The following is a 13,158-nucleotide window of genomic DNA, read 5'->3' as shown; positions in this document are numbered from 1 at the left end:
GTTTCCTTTGTCTTATATTTTCCCCATATTAGGGGCATAACAAAAGCAGCTTTTTGGCATGTTAAAACTATTATTTTCTGCCTCGAGAGTAACAGCTGGCGAAATTACAGCCTCGCCTACTGATTTTAATTTAACCATATATCGAGCCCGATTGCCAATTTCAAATCTTTGCTCTAAAATTATATTTATAAATGACTATTATCATTATTATAAGCAAGACAATACATGGCAAAGTACGGAGCCCCTAAAGGGACATGGAAAAAAAAAAAAATGGAGAGAGAAAAAAAATAAAGTCAGGAAAACGGATTCGTTTCTCGTGCGCACGAGAAACAAATCCGTTTTCCTGACTTTATTTTTTTTGAGAAAGTTACCGATGCACCAAGGAGGAAGTGGAACACACATTAGACAACCATTTCATTGCAGACTGTTATGTTTACGTGGGGAAATGACAGAGCATACATTATTTGAGATATACTGTATACTATATTTTGAAGTCAGACTTAATTTTATGGACATTTCGGCCAGGGGTGTAGAGCTATTGGTTTAAGCACCGGATTGGCAAAACAGGAGAGTTTGTAAACCAGTCTGCTTTGATCTATGAATTAATGTCCGTGACTCGCAGAGTACCTGCTTCCCCCGCAGATTTTTTTACAGGGAAACAAACACTCAGAACACACACACAGAGCTAGTGGCGGACTGCCCCCCCCCCCCCCCCCCCCGTTGACAGTTTACGTCGGCTGGGCAGGGTGAGATTCCCGGGCTGATTTTTAGTCCCAGTCCGCCCATCATGCGTCCTGATGACCGGCGATCTCCTCCATAAAACTAATAAAAGGGGGAGTAATCGGGCAGTTCGGTGTGTGTGTAGAGGTGTGTGTGGTTAAAACGGCCTGTGGTCACTCTTTATAGCTGTTCAATGAAGGTAAACACAGAAGGCGGTGCGTAAAAGCTCTTTGAGCGCTCGTGCTGCTCTTCTCTGAGTTACACGTCCCGCTGCCTCCTGGAGTGACCACACACCCCTGGCCAAAATGTCCTTAAAGTGAAGTCTGAGGACGAAATATATCTCAAATAATGCACTGTCATTTCCCCACGTAAACATAACAGTCTGCAATGAAATGGTTGTGTCCTGTGCGCTTCACTTCCTCCTTGGCGCACCGGTAACTTTCTCCCCAAAAAAAAGTCAGGATAACGGGTGAGTATGTTATCCTGACTTTTTTTTTTCTCTCTCTGTTTTTTTTTTTTTTTTTCATGTCCCTTTAGGGACTCTGTAGCAAAGATATGTAGAAAATAAACGTATTTAAGATACGTTCATAACTAACGTAACGTGGGAGAAAATATGTTTCTAGAAGATATGTAGAAAATAAACGTATTTGAGATACGTTGATAACAAACGTAACGTGGGAGAAAATACGTTTCTTGCTAAACGTAATTGAAAATGCAGTTTAGTTCTGTGGGAACGTAATTTTTAGGAGACAGGGTTGCCTTGTCCCACATTTGGTTTGTTGGGACCTGGTCACCCTAGGTGTGAACATGTTTTCGTTTCTATCTTAAAGTTGTTGCTTTTATCTTTGTGGTCTTTTTTTTTATATTTTGTATCTATTTCTGTGTAACTTGGTAATATTAATATGACTTCATTGTTATTGTTGTCTTTCCATCTGTCTGTGATGATTACACTGCAAAACGAAACACATGGCCTGATTAGCATATTTTATATTTATATTATATAACCTAATGTGTGCACTGGAATACATTTATATGTAAAATGACCACTTATCACAACATAATGTAGGCTCGAAGGCTGATAAACTAGGATATCTGATCTCGGTGGGTCTAAATGAGGCTTGATACAGACCTCAGTCAGTATACTATTTAAAAGCAATTGTCTACTATAATATGTATATTATATGGCTTAAAGTGTACATACATTCGCTCACATTATAAATGATGGTTGGCTTGCATTTTTCTGAATATTTTAAAAATGTTAATGTGTGAAATTGAGCTGTGATGATTGTTAGAAATTAAAATCAATGTTGATATGGCATAATTTAAATTAAATACACTGTATTTAATTTAAATCTGTTTTATTCTAAAAACTGAAGATTCACAAATGACTTCCGGTTTTCTGGTAGTGAATTTTGTCATTTCCGGTTAGCATTGGCATGTGGCGAAATGCTACGTTTTCAAAACCGTAAATTGAAGGTGAAATGACGTGTGATGTTGTACCCTAAACACACTGGGATCAACACTCATTTTACTGACGCTGAATAACGTTTATCAGGGAATGTTTAAATAACCACAGACACCAGAATGATGTAATTTAGCAACAGAAAAAGGAAGGAATTGCATTGGACCCGCCCCCTTCGACGCCGGCCAATAGGAGAAGACCTCAGATGACAACAGGAAGAGCGTGCCAAGAATCGGTCTCTTTTTCCTGACCTCGGCTGACCAGACGCATGGGGAGAGAGCCTCCACTCGCACATTTCATTTGTACATCACCGCATCTTTTGTGTAATTAAATGCTGTTAACTTTTATAAGCTTCCCTTGACTCTTTTCAGTCTGTCCTGCTCTCAGGGTTCAAGAATTACTAACATGATCCAAGATGTCGTGTTGATTTGTGGCTCACTCACAACGCGCAGGACTTGAGTGAATTTTGCTGTTGGGACTCGGGTTTGAGTCCAGCATGAACTTTTTAGTTATTTTCATGTCAATGGACACTGAATTATATGTTTGAATAGAGGATTCATAATATTGTTCGCGGAGACCAAAATGAATGACCAAGCAGCATTTTAAAGTCTAAATATCCCTACACATGCAGCAATGACATTTCTGCTGCTATCTTTGCAAAACGAGTAAACAGTCACATCTTATCTGGATAAGTGCTTCAAAGTGCAGAATACCGTTTTGATAAGGGATACATGTGTGTAGTCTTTAATATTAAACATGATCGCTGGTTGATAGCCACAGAACAGAAGTCGTATCACAATTTAACCTGGGCGGATCACAGCTCCACAGCTGAAGACTTCTTCAATCTGCTTTCAAACTATGAGTAAACTACGTGTGCTTCACTTGTAGGCTGTCTGAAGGTGAACAGGTCTCAGATGGACTTGGTCAGTGGTGTAGTGGGGATTTTTTTACTGGGGGGACGCTATTTTAGGTCATCCCAAACAATGCCACACAAGTGCGCACACGCGCAGTGCACTCACTAAACGGTAATAATACTTTAAACGAAAACACATAATTATTTCTCAGTCCGTTTTTCACAGATACTAATACATATTGACTTTCGTCTCGACACCTTGGGTTTTGAAGACTGATAAATCCGAAATGGATGAACAAACTTTGCAGCCCAGTCAGGGGCGCCGCCAGGGATTTTGGGCCCGATGAAAATATATCACATTGGGCCCCACCACCAGACCCAGGCCCACCAAGCACAATTGCTGTAACCACACCTCCAGAACCCAACCCACTCATTTATGCTTTAAATAACTCTACCTGTACAGGCTTTCCTCTATCTTGTAGTCCAATACTAACCGCACAATACTTACTGACACCCAGCTGTGAACATATAACACTGGGCAGACGTGCAACATTCTACAGTAGAATTCACAATTTGATATAAGACTAACATTCCTGACAATAGATCTCAATAGTCATCTTTTATGGTGTATATGACTTTTTAATGACATTTCTGAATGGAACATTCATAAATCTAAATAAATATAACTTAAATATACATGACCTCTTAAATTAAAATAAAGTGAACATTAACACCAATATTATCATTTATAAAATGCTATAACAAAAAAAAAAACATAAGCAGAAGATTTTTTTATTAATTAAAATACATACCAACTACAAAATAAGCGGGTATTAAAATGTAAACGGACAACAAAACGCAAATGGAAGTGAAAAGGCCTGATGGTGGTGCTAAATTAGAGCCTTTTACCTGTTCACAGTCTTTTTCTCATCATGCATCTTGTGTGATCCAATATCGCTACCATAGCCTTGCCCTTCAACAGTTATTGCGAGCCCTGGCTCAGCCTTACTCACCAAGAGTCTAGCGCCTAGCCTTCTTACAGGCTAAGTCACTGATCAAGTCCTTGAAGTCCAGCCTTCTAGCCAACTGGCTTTCAATGGACAGCATGGCAAGACTGCAAAGCATTATGGGGGGACAGCGCTGCGGAGCCTGAATATGGATCTGTTGGTCCTGGCACCAGGGGGAGGGACAACTGATTTAGTATGAATAGCTGCTAAAAATGTACCTGCATTTATTAAATGTCAGCTAAAAGAGGAGTGAAATGAAAAACCTCTTCATTTTCTGTGAAGATATTATCAGTACTTAATGTCAGCAAAACATTACAATTATTATTTACAATGGACTAAGCTTAGCTAACAGACTAATTTCCACCATGGACCACCCACCTTTTCTTTTGAAAAACTGGGTGACATACTGTCGCCCTTTAGCCCCACTCTCTTGTCTTTCTCTCCTTTCTTTTCTTTCTTGAAAGCCTGACTTTGTGAGTGGTTGAGACATGGCACACACGTAAGTACTTACATCCCTGCTCCTCACATGCTCTCACTCTTTGCCAGAAAGAGCGGTGCCTCACAGCATTTGGAGGCAGGACCAAACCATTACATGTAAATAGAGAGGGGTGTACAGAGGCTTTGGATAATTAACTTTTGGCAGAAAAAAAGTGAAATGAATCGTAAGCGTAGTGATTACATTACCAATTTAACTTTATATTAATGTTAACTGTTGATGATTGATGAAAGGTTACTTAAAAAAAAAATCTTAATGTTCTAAAAATGTTTGGGGCCCCTGTCAGTCACGGGCCCTTAGAATCGTCCTAACCTTTCACCCCCTTATGGTGCCCCTGAGCCCAGTTTCCCAGCTTTGCAGTCTATCCACGGGTATGCCTCTTGTTTCCTCCGCCACATCTCCTCCGTCCATGCATCTGGGAAAGGTGAGCTTGAGCTAGCTAGGGGAACGTTGCTAGCGCAGTTAACGTTAACGTTAGTGGTAGCATTATCCACGTCTTTAGGCGGCTCTTCTGATGATGTACTAGTAGCAGCTTCACTTGTAGCTTCGGTGCTGCTAGCCTCTTTCTTCTTGTGAATTATATTCTTTTTTAGAAAATAAGTCAAGTAAAACATGTTAGCCTGCCAGCTTTTTCGTTAGCATTCTTGAGGGAAAGAGCTGCTGCAAAATCGGCGAGCTGGGTCGCAGTGGGTGTGTCAGTGACACACCCCCAGTGAGTGGGTGTGTCAGTGACACACCCCCGAGGGGTCAGGAGCGTGATGATGAATCATAATTTTTTAAGGAAATCGTTTTTATTATTACAGTGAAATGTATTATGTTTTTGTCATTATTACAACAAATACACACTTGCAACTGATACCACTGGCAATGATGTTATATTTATTAGACTATTAAAAAAAAGATCATGCTCCAAATAAGTGGGGGTACGGCGTACCCCCGCGTCCAACGCCCACTACACCACTGGACTTGGTATCACATTAAGAACGATATTCAGTAATAAGTCTGACAAAAATAACTGGTTTAAATTATTTATTCAAGCGTGCCATGTTTTGAACAGACATTCCCAGTTACCTCATTGTCATTTTGTAGTCCTCGCTGTACGCGTCCGGATATAGGCATCGCAACCACAACCACACACACTGGTACTGAATGTGCATCAAAGTGTTCCTATCCAGCCAAATATACCAAAATATGATTGTAAACGACAGAAGAAGTGATCGAAATGTGTATTTCCTGGTTATTCGACAATGGCTCCTCAAAGTACGACACATTGCTACCGTTATAGAATATCATGAGTTCCCCGCGCCACCAGTTAAACGGTAACACTGGTTAAGTACTGTAAGGACGTTAACGTTAGAGCAGCAGTATGTTAACTTTAGCTAGAAACTCCTATTAGTCAACGGCAGCCCTACTGTTTAAAAGTGTGTTACTTAATGAAGCTCAGCGCAAGTTCAGTCAGGAAGACCAATATCCTCTTTTTACACGTAATTTCAATACTCTCTCATCTCTCAATGAGTGATCGGGGGTGTTACTCCCCAGCTAGCCAATCACTTCCCCCCATTCTCACAAGCCTATCATTGCACCCGCTAACCCCTTTAAATCTGCTCTTCCCTCTCCGTCAGCTGTTATTTCAGGTGGCAACGCGCAACCCTCCTCCACCCCTTCGCCTCCTGTCTCCTAATACAGGGCCAAGCTCAAATCTTCTCCCTTCAGACCGGACCGAATTACTTATCACCACCACCAGTGTTTTGACCCCGGGGGGTTCATCGGAGCGTTTTTTTTCCCCTCCTGAATGATCATCCTGCAAACCGGGGCCTAATCGCCAAAGACCATTTCATTCACTTGTTATAATCTGTCAATCACTCTTCAGTCATATTATATGTCCCGGTAATAAACATGTATTTCATACATCACGTCTCTCCTGATTGAACTGGTGCTTATTTACGCTATTATCTGGTAAATGTGATATCATTCCTGAATACTCCTGAATTAAGCTTGTAGCTAGCGAGAGCTGTTTTCCACAATTACGTTGATGCTAGTGACAGTAAGCTAACGAAAACGGCAAGCTTGTATTAAAACTCTGCACATTTATTTTTGCCGTGGGGTGAAGCTGGTGCATAGCCGTGAGACTCCTCAATATTCAAGGCAACTTATTGCTAACCGATAATGTGTTCTGTTTTTTCAATTCATTAATTTCGAACTTTCTTCCAGTAGCTTTATTTATTTAATTAGGTATTCAGAACATTGAACAGAACTGGCCTTTCTACAGTAATCCGATCATCATGGTTTGTTGAAGTTGCATGGTTGAAATGGTTCCGCTATTATCTGGTAAATGTAATGTTATTCCTGAATTAAGCTAGTAGCTAGCTAGAGCTGTTTTCCACAATTACGTTGAGGCTTACACACAGGCATGTTTGCTAGTGACAGTAAGCTAATGAAAACTGCAAACTTGTATTAAAACTCTGCACATTTATTTTTGTCGTAGGGTGACGCTAGTGCATAACAGTGAGACTCAAGATTCAAGGTAACTTGAACAGAACTGGCCTTTCTACAGATCCGATCATCATGCTTTGTTGAAGTTGAAATGGTTCAATGGCGTGGAAGTGCAAATTGTGTGCTGTCTCGTCAGTCACCCAGGCTCAGTTATTTAGGCACTATCGTTTGAAGCATAGCCAGTACTCAAGAGTTAGCCCTTTTTTCCATGTGTCTACGACTCTTGCATTGTTTACATTTCAATCATTTATCATTGCAGGAAGTTGAGAAAAGTGAGAAGAACCTCATCTTGATAGAAAAGCTCATGCAGACGACTTTTCGTTGCCAGGAGATCGTTCAGGAAAATCCCTTGGTCGGGGATTTTTTAGAGAAGTGGCCGGCCCTCCGGAAGGAATCACAAGTAAAACACAGACGCTCTCAGACGTTTTAATCTTTCTCTTTTCTGCCCCTTGTCACGTCTTTCTCATAGTCTGCACACCGTTTCCCAATGTTGCTTGCAAAAACTGCCTACTTTGCACACAATGGAACAGTGTTGTTGTTCAATGTTAATATATTGTAAAACAATATTTATTTTTATAATATAAATAATAATACAAATTAAATGAATACTTTGAATACGATCATGTTGAAATATATTTTTACGGAAACAACAAAACAGGTTGCATCACTAATAATCTTTATACATTTGTGTGTTCCTGTAGGTTTGTGCCGAGTTTCACCGAATCACAAATGTCAACCTACGGAACCAGTTCTTTTCTGAACTAGACAGACACACCCTGCGACTGATTGCCTTGTACAGGCAGAAGGCGTTACGCACTGGCAAGGTATCTGAGGCCCTGCGTGAAATCCTAAGGATTTGTGATCCTTGAAAAAACATGATTAGGATCACTTTGATATCTGATCAGATCAGGAAATCCAATCCAAGCTTTAATCTGGATCAAATCTTTAAAACGGGTAGTTCAAACCGTCAACACAGGTTTGGGATCAGTTTGATCCCAAAAAACTGGATTATCCTTATCCCACCAGAGGGGTATATTTTTCAAAGCAAAATGTACTGTACAATTTATTTTAAAATATGTTTCAATTTAAATAAGATGGCAACGTTTGTTAACTGAAATAATACACAATTTTTAGCCTTCATGGGAAATACATTTTTTTTTGAAGATATTTTTACTTTAATCTAAATTACATTTGTGATTGACAATCTTTGCTGTGATACTTTTATGAGCATAAACATTTATGTCATCAACATTTGGTTGAAAACAACATAGGCCACCACAAACGTGAGCAAAACTGGAAAAATAAAATGTATTTCCCATGAAGGCTAAATATTGTGTATTATTTCAGTTAACAAACGTTGCCATCTTATTTAAAAACAAGTATTTATGAAATGTAAAAAGAAATTGGGGTTAAACTTCACTGTAAATATAAAATGTGAAGAAAAGTCCTGTGCCGCGGAGCGAAAAAATCATTGACATTTCCCAGACATCCTGCTTTTTCCTCAAAACGTTTTTAAGTTCTGCGACCTTGGAAGTGCTACCACATTTATACAGTATACAGAAGGAATGTGGAGGAAAATAGGTCCAACTTTCCTCAGGTAAACCAAATACTGAACGAGGACTGCAAAGGCTCCTGACAGAGCGCTCCTCTGTTTTTTGAATGTTTCTTGCTATATACTGTATTTTCTTGTTGCGTACATATATATCGCAGTGCTGGATGAGGGCAACAGAGCGATTCACTACACAATTTAGAAATATCTTTATGATTGAGTTGAGTTGGAAACAAGTATTGATGGACTGAGATTTATGTGAGCTTTATCTTGTGTGCAGACAATTATGCAAATATCTGCATCTTGTTTGTAGTTGTTTTAATTCTATTGAATCCTATAGTATATCCTTGGTTAAAACAAGGTGACTCATTTGGGACACTTCCCTTCAAGAGGCATCTCCAGATTTCACTTGAAGGACACTCAGGCAAGTCAGCACTTTTTTTATTTCAACACAAATATTTGAAGAACATTCTTCTGAAACACACTCCAGACTCACAAGATGTGCCTCTAAAATGTTAATTGGTCCCAAACAGTATTGGGACCTTTCAGATGCACAACTTGATGTAGATAATTAGGGTGATAAGTATGTATTTAAGATGTACAAAATGAAGCAGTGCAATAATTGCAGAGATTAACATAGCAGCATACAACCATCTGCTGCTGAACCTGGAGGATGTTTCTAAAACAGCTGGGTGGTGAAATAATATTTCTTGTTGAGCCCAAGGTGCTATCATCATTAAAGACATTTTGGAGTTGTGTCTAAAGAGGAATACTTGCTCAATATATTATTAAATAATCTCAGAGCTGATGACAGACAAGTGAATTCAACCCTATGAGTGTCAGCCTAACGGAGCATCCACACAGCAGCGTGCGTTGACGCTTGGCGGTGGGCGTGTCTGAAGCTTGGGGAGTCAACGCGAGCAACGCAACCAACAACCAATCACATGAATCTCCCGACCCCGACATACAAAGCAAAAAACATTCCATGCTAGCTATATATACTGTCTATGCCTGCTAGCTGTCCATTCAATGTTTAAACGAGGTACACTGGATATAAACTCCCCAAACAGGCGAAAACCTACCAGTTTCACCCACTATCTCTGCCACCTCCCTCCATGCCTGGCTCCTCCGGTCTGTATCCCGGTAGATGAACAGAGACTGATCATACAGCACCGGGTGATTCACTAGCGCAATGATTATTTTTCTCCTCCATTTTATGGAACATAGAAATGACCTGCGGTATGGCTCTCGCAGCATACACGCGGTTTGATTGGCTAGCAGTTGTACTGGCAGATTTTAATAAACGGGATTTGATTGGCTGACGCTTCCGTCGAAGCCTCGCGAGCAATGCGAGGAACGCGTAGCTACGCTCAATGCAGTTCGGCGAAGCGTGACGTCACCCCATTCAAAGTGAATGGGCAGAAGCGTTGAAGCTTCAACGCACGCCCTTGTGTGGACGGGCCGTAAAGGCCAATGGTACTTTGAAGAATGTACTGCAAGCAATGGAGGAAACTTCCAGTAGGAGTACAATGGCACTTTCAGAGGACACTTTTCCAGGTTTTAATCAAACGTAAGGAAAGAAAACAATCAATCACATGTTGTCTGTGGACAATCTTCCTCTTGAAATTACACTTTTTATTGGATATATCAGCAATCAAGATTTGATTGAAATTCCAACTTGTTTCCAATGTAAGTAATGTTCAGGGTGTTCATTTGTCCAAATTACTGCATGCATCCACATTTGTTGTCAATATAATGTGCACCTCATTTAACAAATGTGCATCTATCTATGAAACACAGAAGTCTGAATATTATATTCAAACTGTCACCTTTGAAGTATTATTTGAAGGATTAAAGTAACGTGTTATGGCAGGAAAGTTCAATAAGGTGTATTTCTGGTATATTCATTTTAATGTCACCTTATATAGAATGTGTGTTAAACTCGTGATTTCTGCATTGAGTGACTTCTGCCTAGCAGATACCAAGAAGAGGCCCCTAGGGTCTCTCTGTTAATTATCAATAGTCCTTGCAATTAACAGGGGAATTCCCAGATACATTTTCAGATAATGTAGTTAAAGTCTTGTTAAAGTTAATGATTCATTTCCTGTAGACCCCAAAAGAGGCCTTGAGAATTGGATCACACAGTAAACGAGACCATAGTCCGTTGTTCTCATTTTTAAATGTATTCATTCCAGAGAGCTGATTTGGGGTGAAGGGAACTTCAGGGAAGGCCTTAGGCCAGGGGTCGGCAACCCGCGGCCCACGGGCCGCATGCGGCCCTTTAAGCCCTCTGCTCTGGCTCCCTTGAGCTTAGACAAAAATAAGAAGGAAATAAAATAAAAGTATTTTTAGGACTATTTATATTTTGTTGCATGGTTGAAAATGTTTCGTATCTTGTATTTTGAGGTGATACTCTTTGACACATAAATAAAAAACAAAACGGTTTTAATTAGGTCAACTAAAATATGCGTCACATCCTGCTACGGTCCCGCGCGAGCGCCTTTTCCTGCGGGTGAATAACCTTACCCCCGGCTCGATGAGCGAATGGATAAATCAAAGAACGGTACAGGAGAAACACAGGATTTAATTCTGTGTGGACAGAGTTATATGCTTTCACAGCAAACGATGCTGGTTTACCGGTATGTTTGATATGTAGAGAGAAGTTGTCAAAGGTGCTGCACTGCAGTCTTTACGTATCGAGGAACAACGGGAACAACACGGAGAGGAAGACAGCTGACGATCTTCAGTCATAATCATAGGTCATAATTCAATGGAGTATGTAATTTATTTCAGAAAACACTTTTTGTTATATTCCATGGAATGCTCTTAACATCCCGATAGCAATGAATATATGAAATGCTTTGACAATAAATACATACAAAAATTAATCTCTGGAAGCCGTAGCGCTGTAAAAAGCACGACCAATCATCTGAGCTGGCCCGGCTAAAATAACTGGATGGCCTACCTGCCTGTCAGCCTGTCAGCCTTCCATCTGTGCACACATTTATCTCGTGGCCTCATTGGTCATGTGTGCGTTCGTGTGTGTTGGAGGAGGGGCTCTGTGAGGAAGTCTGAAGGAAGAGGCATATTTTTTCCGGTTGTGTATTTTCAAATTCTAGCGCACTCGAGCTGGTTTCTCCATTCTTACCTACCCTACCTTTAACTATTTTTAGGGTGCAGCTATATGTTTTATTTATTTCAAAGTGGGCCCATTTTAATAATATTTGTTTTCCTTCAAATGTGCAGAGGACTCCCCAAGTGCTGTGTTTAATTTATTTTAAAGTAGGCCTGTGTATTATTTTTAATTCTCCTTATAGGGGGTTCTTTGTTTCTTATTAGAGGTTAACAGTTTTATATAATGTAATAAATAGCCTAATAAATGCAAAAAAAATGTAGTTTTTTTCTGATATAACAATAAATACAACTTTATTAGCTATCAATCTATGAAATATGTTTTGCGGCTCCAGACAAAAAGATGTTTTGGAAAAAGCAGCAAAATGGCTCTTTTGGTCAAAAAGGTTGCAGACCCCTGCCTTAGGCCATGGGAACAGTTAAGCTTTGTCATTTACCTAATCCTAAAGATGTCATGAGATGATGACTGGTAAATCTATACAAGCATAGCCTTCAGAGGAAAAACAGGTGACTGTTGTGTGATAAGATACATGATAGGATGTGTGTGTGTGTGTGTATGTGTGAGTGTGTTGAATATGTTTAGGGGGAATGAGTATGTGTCCTGTCAAAGAGTCCTCTGTCACGACTCCAAATCATTGATTTGGGGACTGCCTGAGGGCAGAGGGACACACACACACACACACACACACACACACACACACACACACACACACACACACACACACACACACACACACACACACACACACACACACACACACACACACACACACACACACACCCAGAAGTGAAGCCGACCACTGGAACACTGCCAACTCACTGGCTAGCTCGCTCAGAAGTGAACTCGCCAATAACAAATAGCTAGGGAAGAGCAAGCGACAAAACTCCTCCCCAACTGTGTATAAATGTTGTGATCATTTTGAAGATCTTGTTTTTGACTGGCCGTTCGTGAGAGGTGTCTCACGCGGTAGTAGAACCTGAGCCCGGAGTACTCTGCAGAGGGCTTCGTGATTAGGTGAAAGTTTGATGTATTGTGTGTTCCACCATTAAAACAGATTATTGTTTAACCCTTATCCTGGCTGCTTTGACTTTTCCTTCTTTTAAAACAAACTCATAGAGGAACGCGCGGAGCAGAGGTTCTGCACCAACACGTTCCAAACACAGTGTTGGGGTTTGATGAAAGGCAAGACTTTTACATTAAGGGCCATGATTGGCTGCTGGTTAATGGTGGATTTCTGCCTCCCAATGAGGAGTGAAGTTCAAGGATCTTAGGATCATTCCAGACGAACAAATGAAAAATCAAGCACAATATTGATAGACCGATAGGTGCAGGGGCAGCAGTATTAGTGGTCGTTTATGGACTATACAACTGGGTTCCTGGGTTCAACCTTTGAGATAGTAGCCTATAGAGAACCGCAGTGACGCGTCGTAAAACCCGGAAGTAAA

The 13,158-nt window shown here is 40.4% G+C and overlaps 2 protein-coding genes across 4 annotated transcripts in view; one reads left to right on the top strand and one right to left on the bottom strand.

The window, feature by feature from the left end:
- LOC307017377 (junction plakoglobin-like) overlaps window positions 1-13,158 on the bottom strand; it is a 708,820-nt gene that overhangs the window by 244,930 nt on the left and 450,732 nt on the right. The gene's annotated exons all lie outside the window — the stretch shown is intronic.
- On the top strand, window positions 4,898-7,951 carry LOC307017387 (uncharacterized protein). Of its 2 annotated transcripts, XM_079646984.1 has the most exons (3): window positions 4,911-4,962; window positions 7,291-7,431; window positions 7,733-7,951. In XM_079646984.1, the coding sequence occupies exons 1-3, from the start codon at window positions 4,912-4,914 to the stop codon at window positions 7,898-7,900; spliced, it is 360 nt and encodes a 119-aa protein (XP_079503110.1). In that variant the 5' UTR covers window position 4,911; the 3' UTR covers window positions 7,901-7,951. The 2 variants fall into 2 exon arrangements, 1 of the variants encoding a protein (XP_079503110.1); XR_013802160.1 differs by lacking the exons at window positions 7,291-7,431; window positions 7,733-7,951 and adding an exon at window positions 6,161-7,243 and having other exon boundaries at window positions 4,898-4,962.

This window comes from Notothenia rossii (assembly GCF_949606895.1).
Source record: "Notothenia rossii genome assembly, chromosome: 8".
In the NCBI taxonomy this organism is placed as follows: domain Eukaryota; kingdom Metazoa; phylum Chordata; class Actinopteri; order Perciformes; family Nototheniidae; genus Notothenia; species Notothenia rossii.
Note: the sequence above shows the minus strand (reverse complement) of the source record. Positions and strands in the feature narration are given on the sequence as shown.

Coding starts and splice junctions, on each gene's coding strand:
- LOC307017387 (XM_079646984.1), top strand. CDS start 4,912: ATGCCTCTTGTTTCCTCCGCCACATCTCCTCCGTCCATGCATCTGGGA. Junction 4,963..7,290: donor CGTCCATGCATCTGGGAAAG/GTGAGCTTGAGC, acceptor TTATCATTGCAG/GAAGTTGAGAAAAGTGAGAA. Junction 7,432..7,732: donor CCCTCCGGAAGGAATCACAA/GTAAAACACAGA, acceptor GTGTTCCTGTAG/GTTTGTGCCGAGTTTCACCG.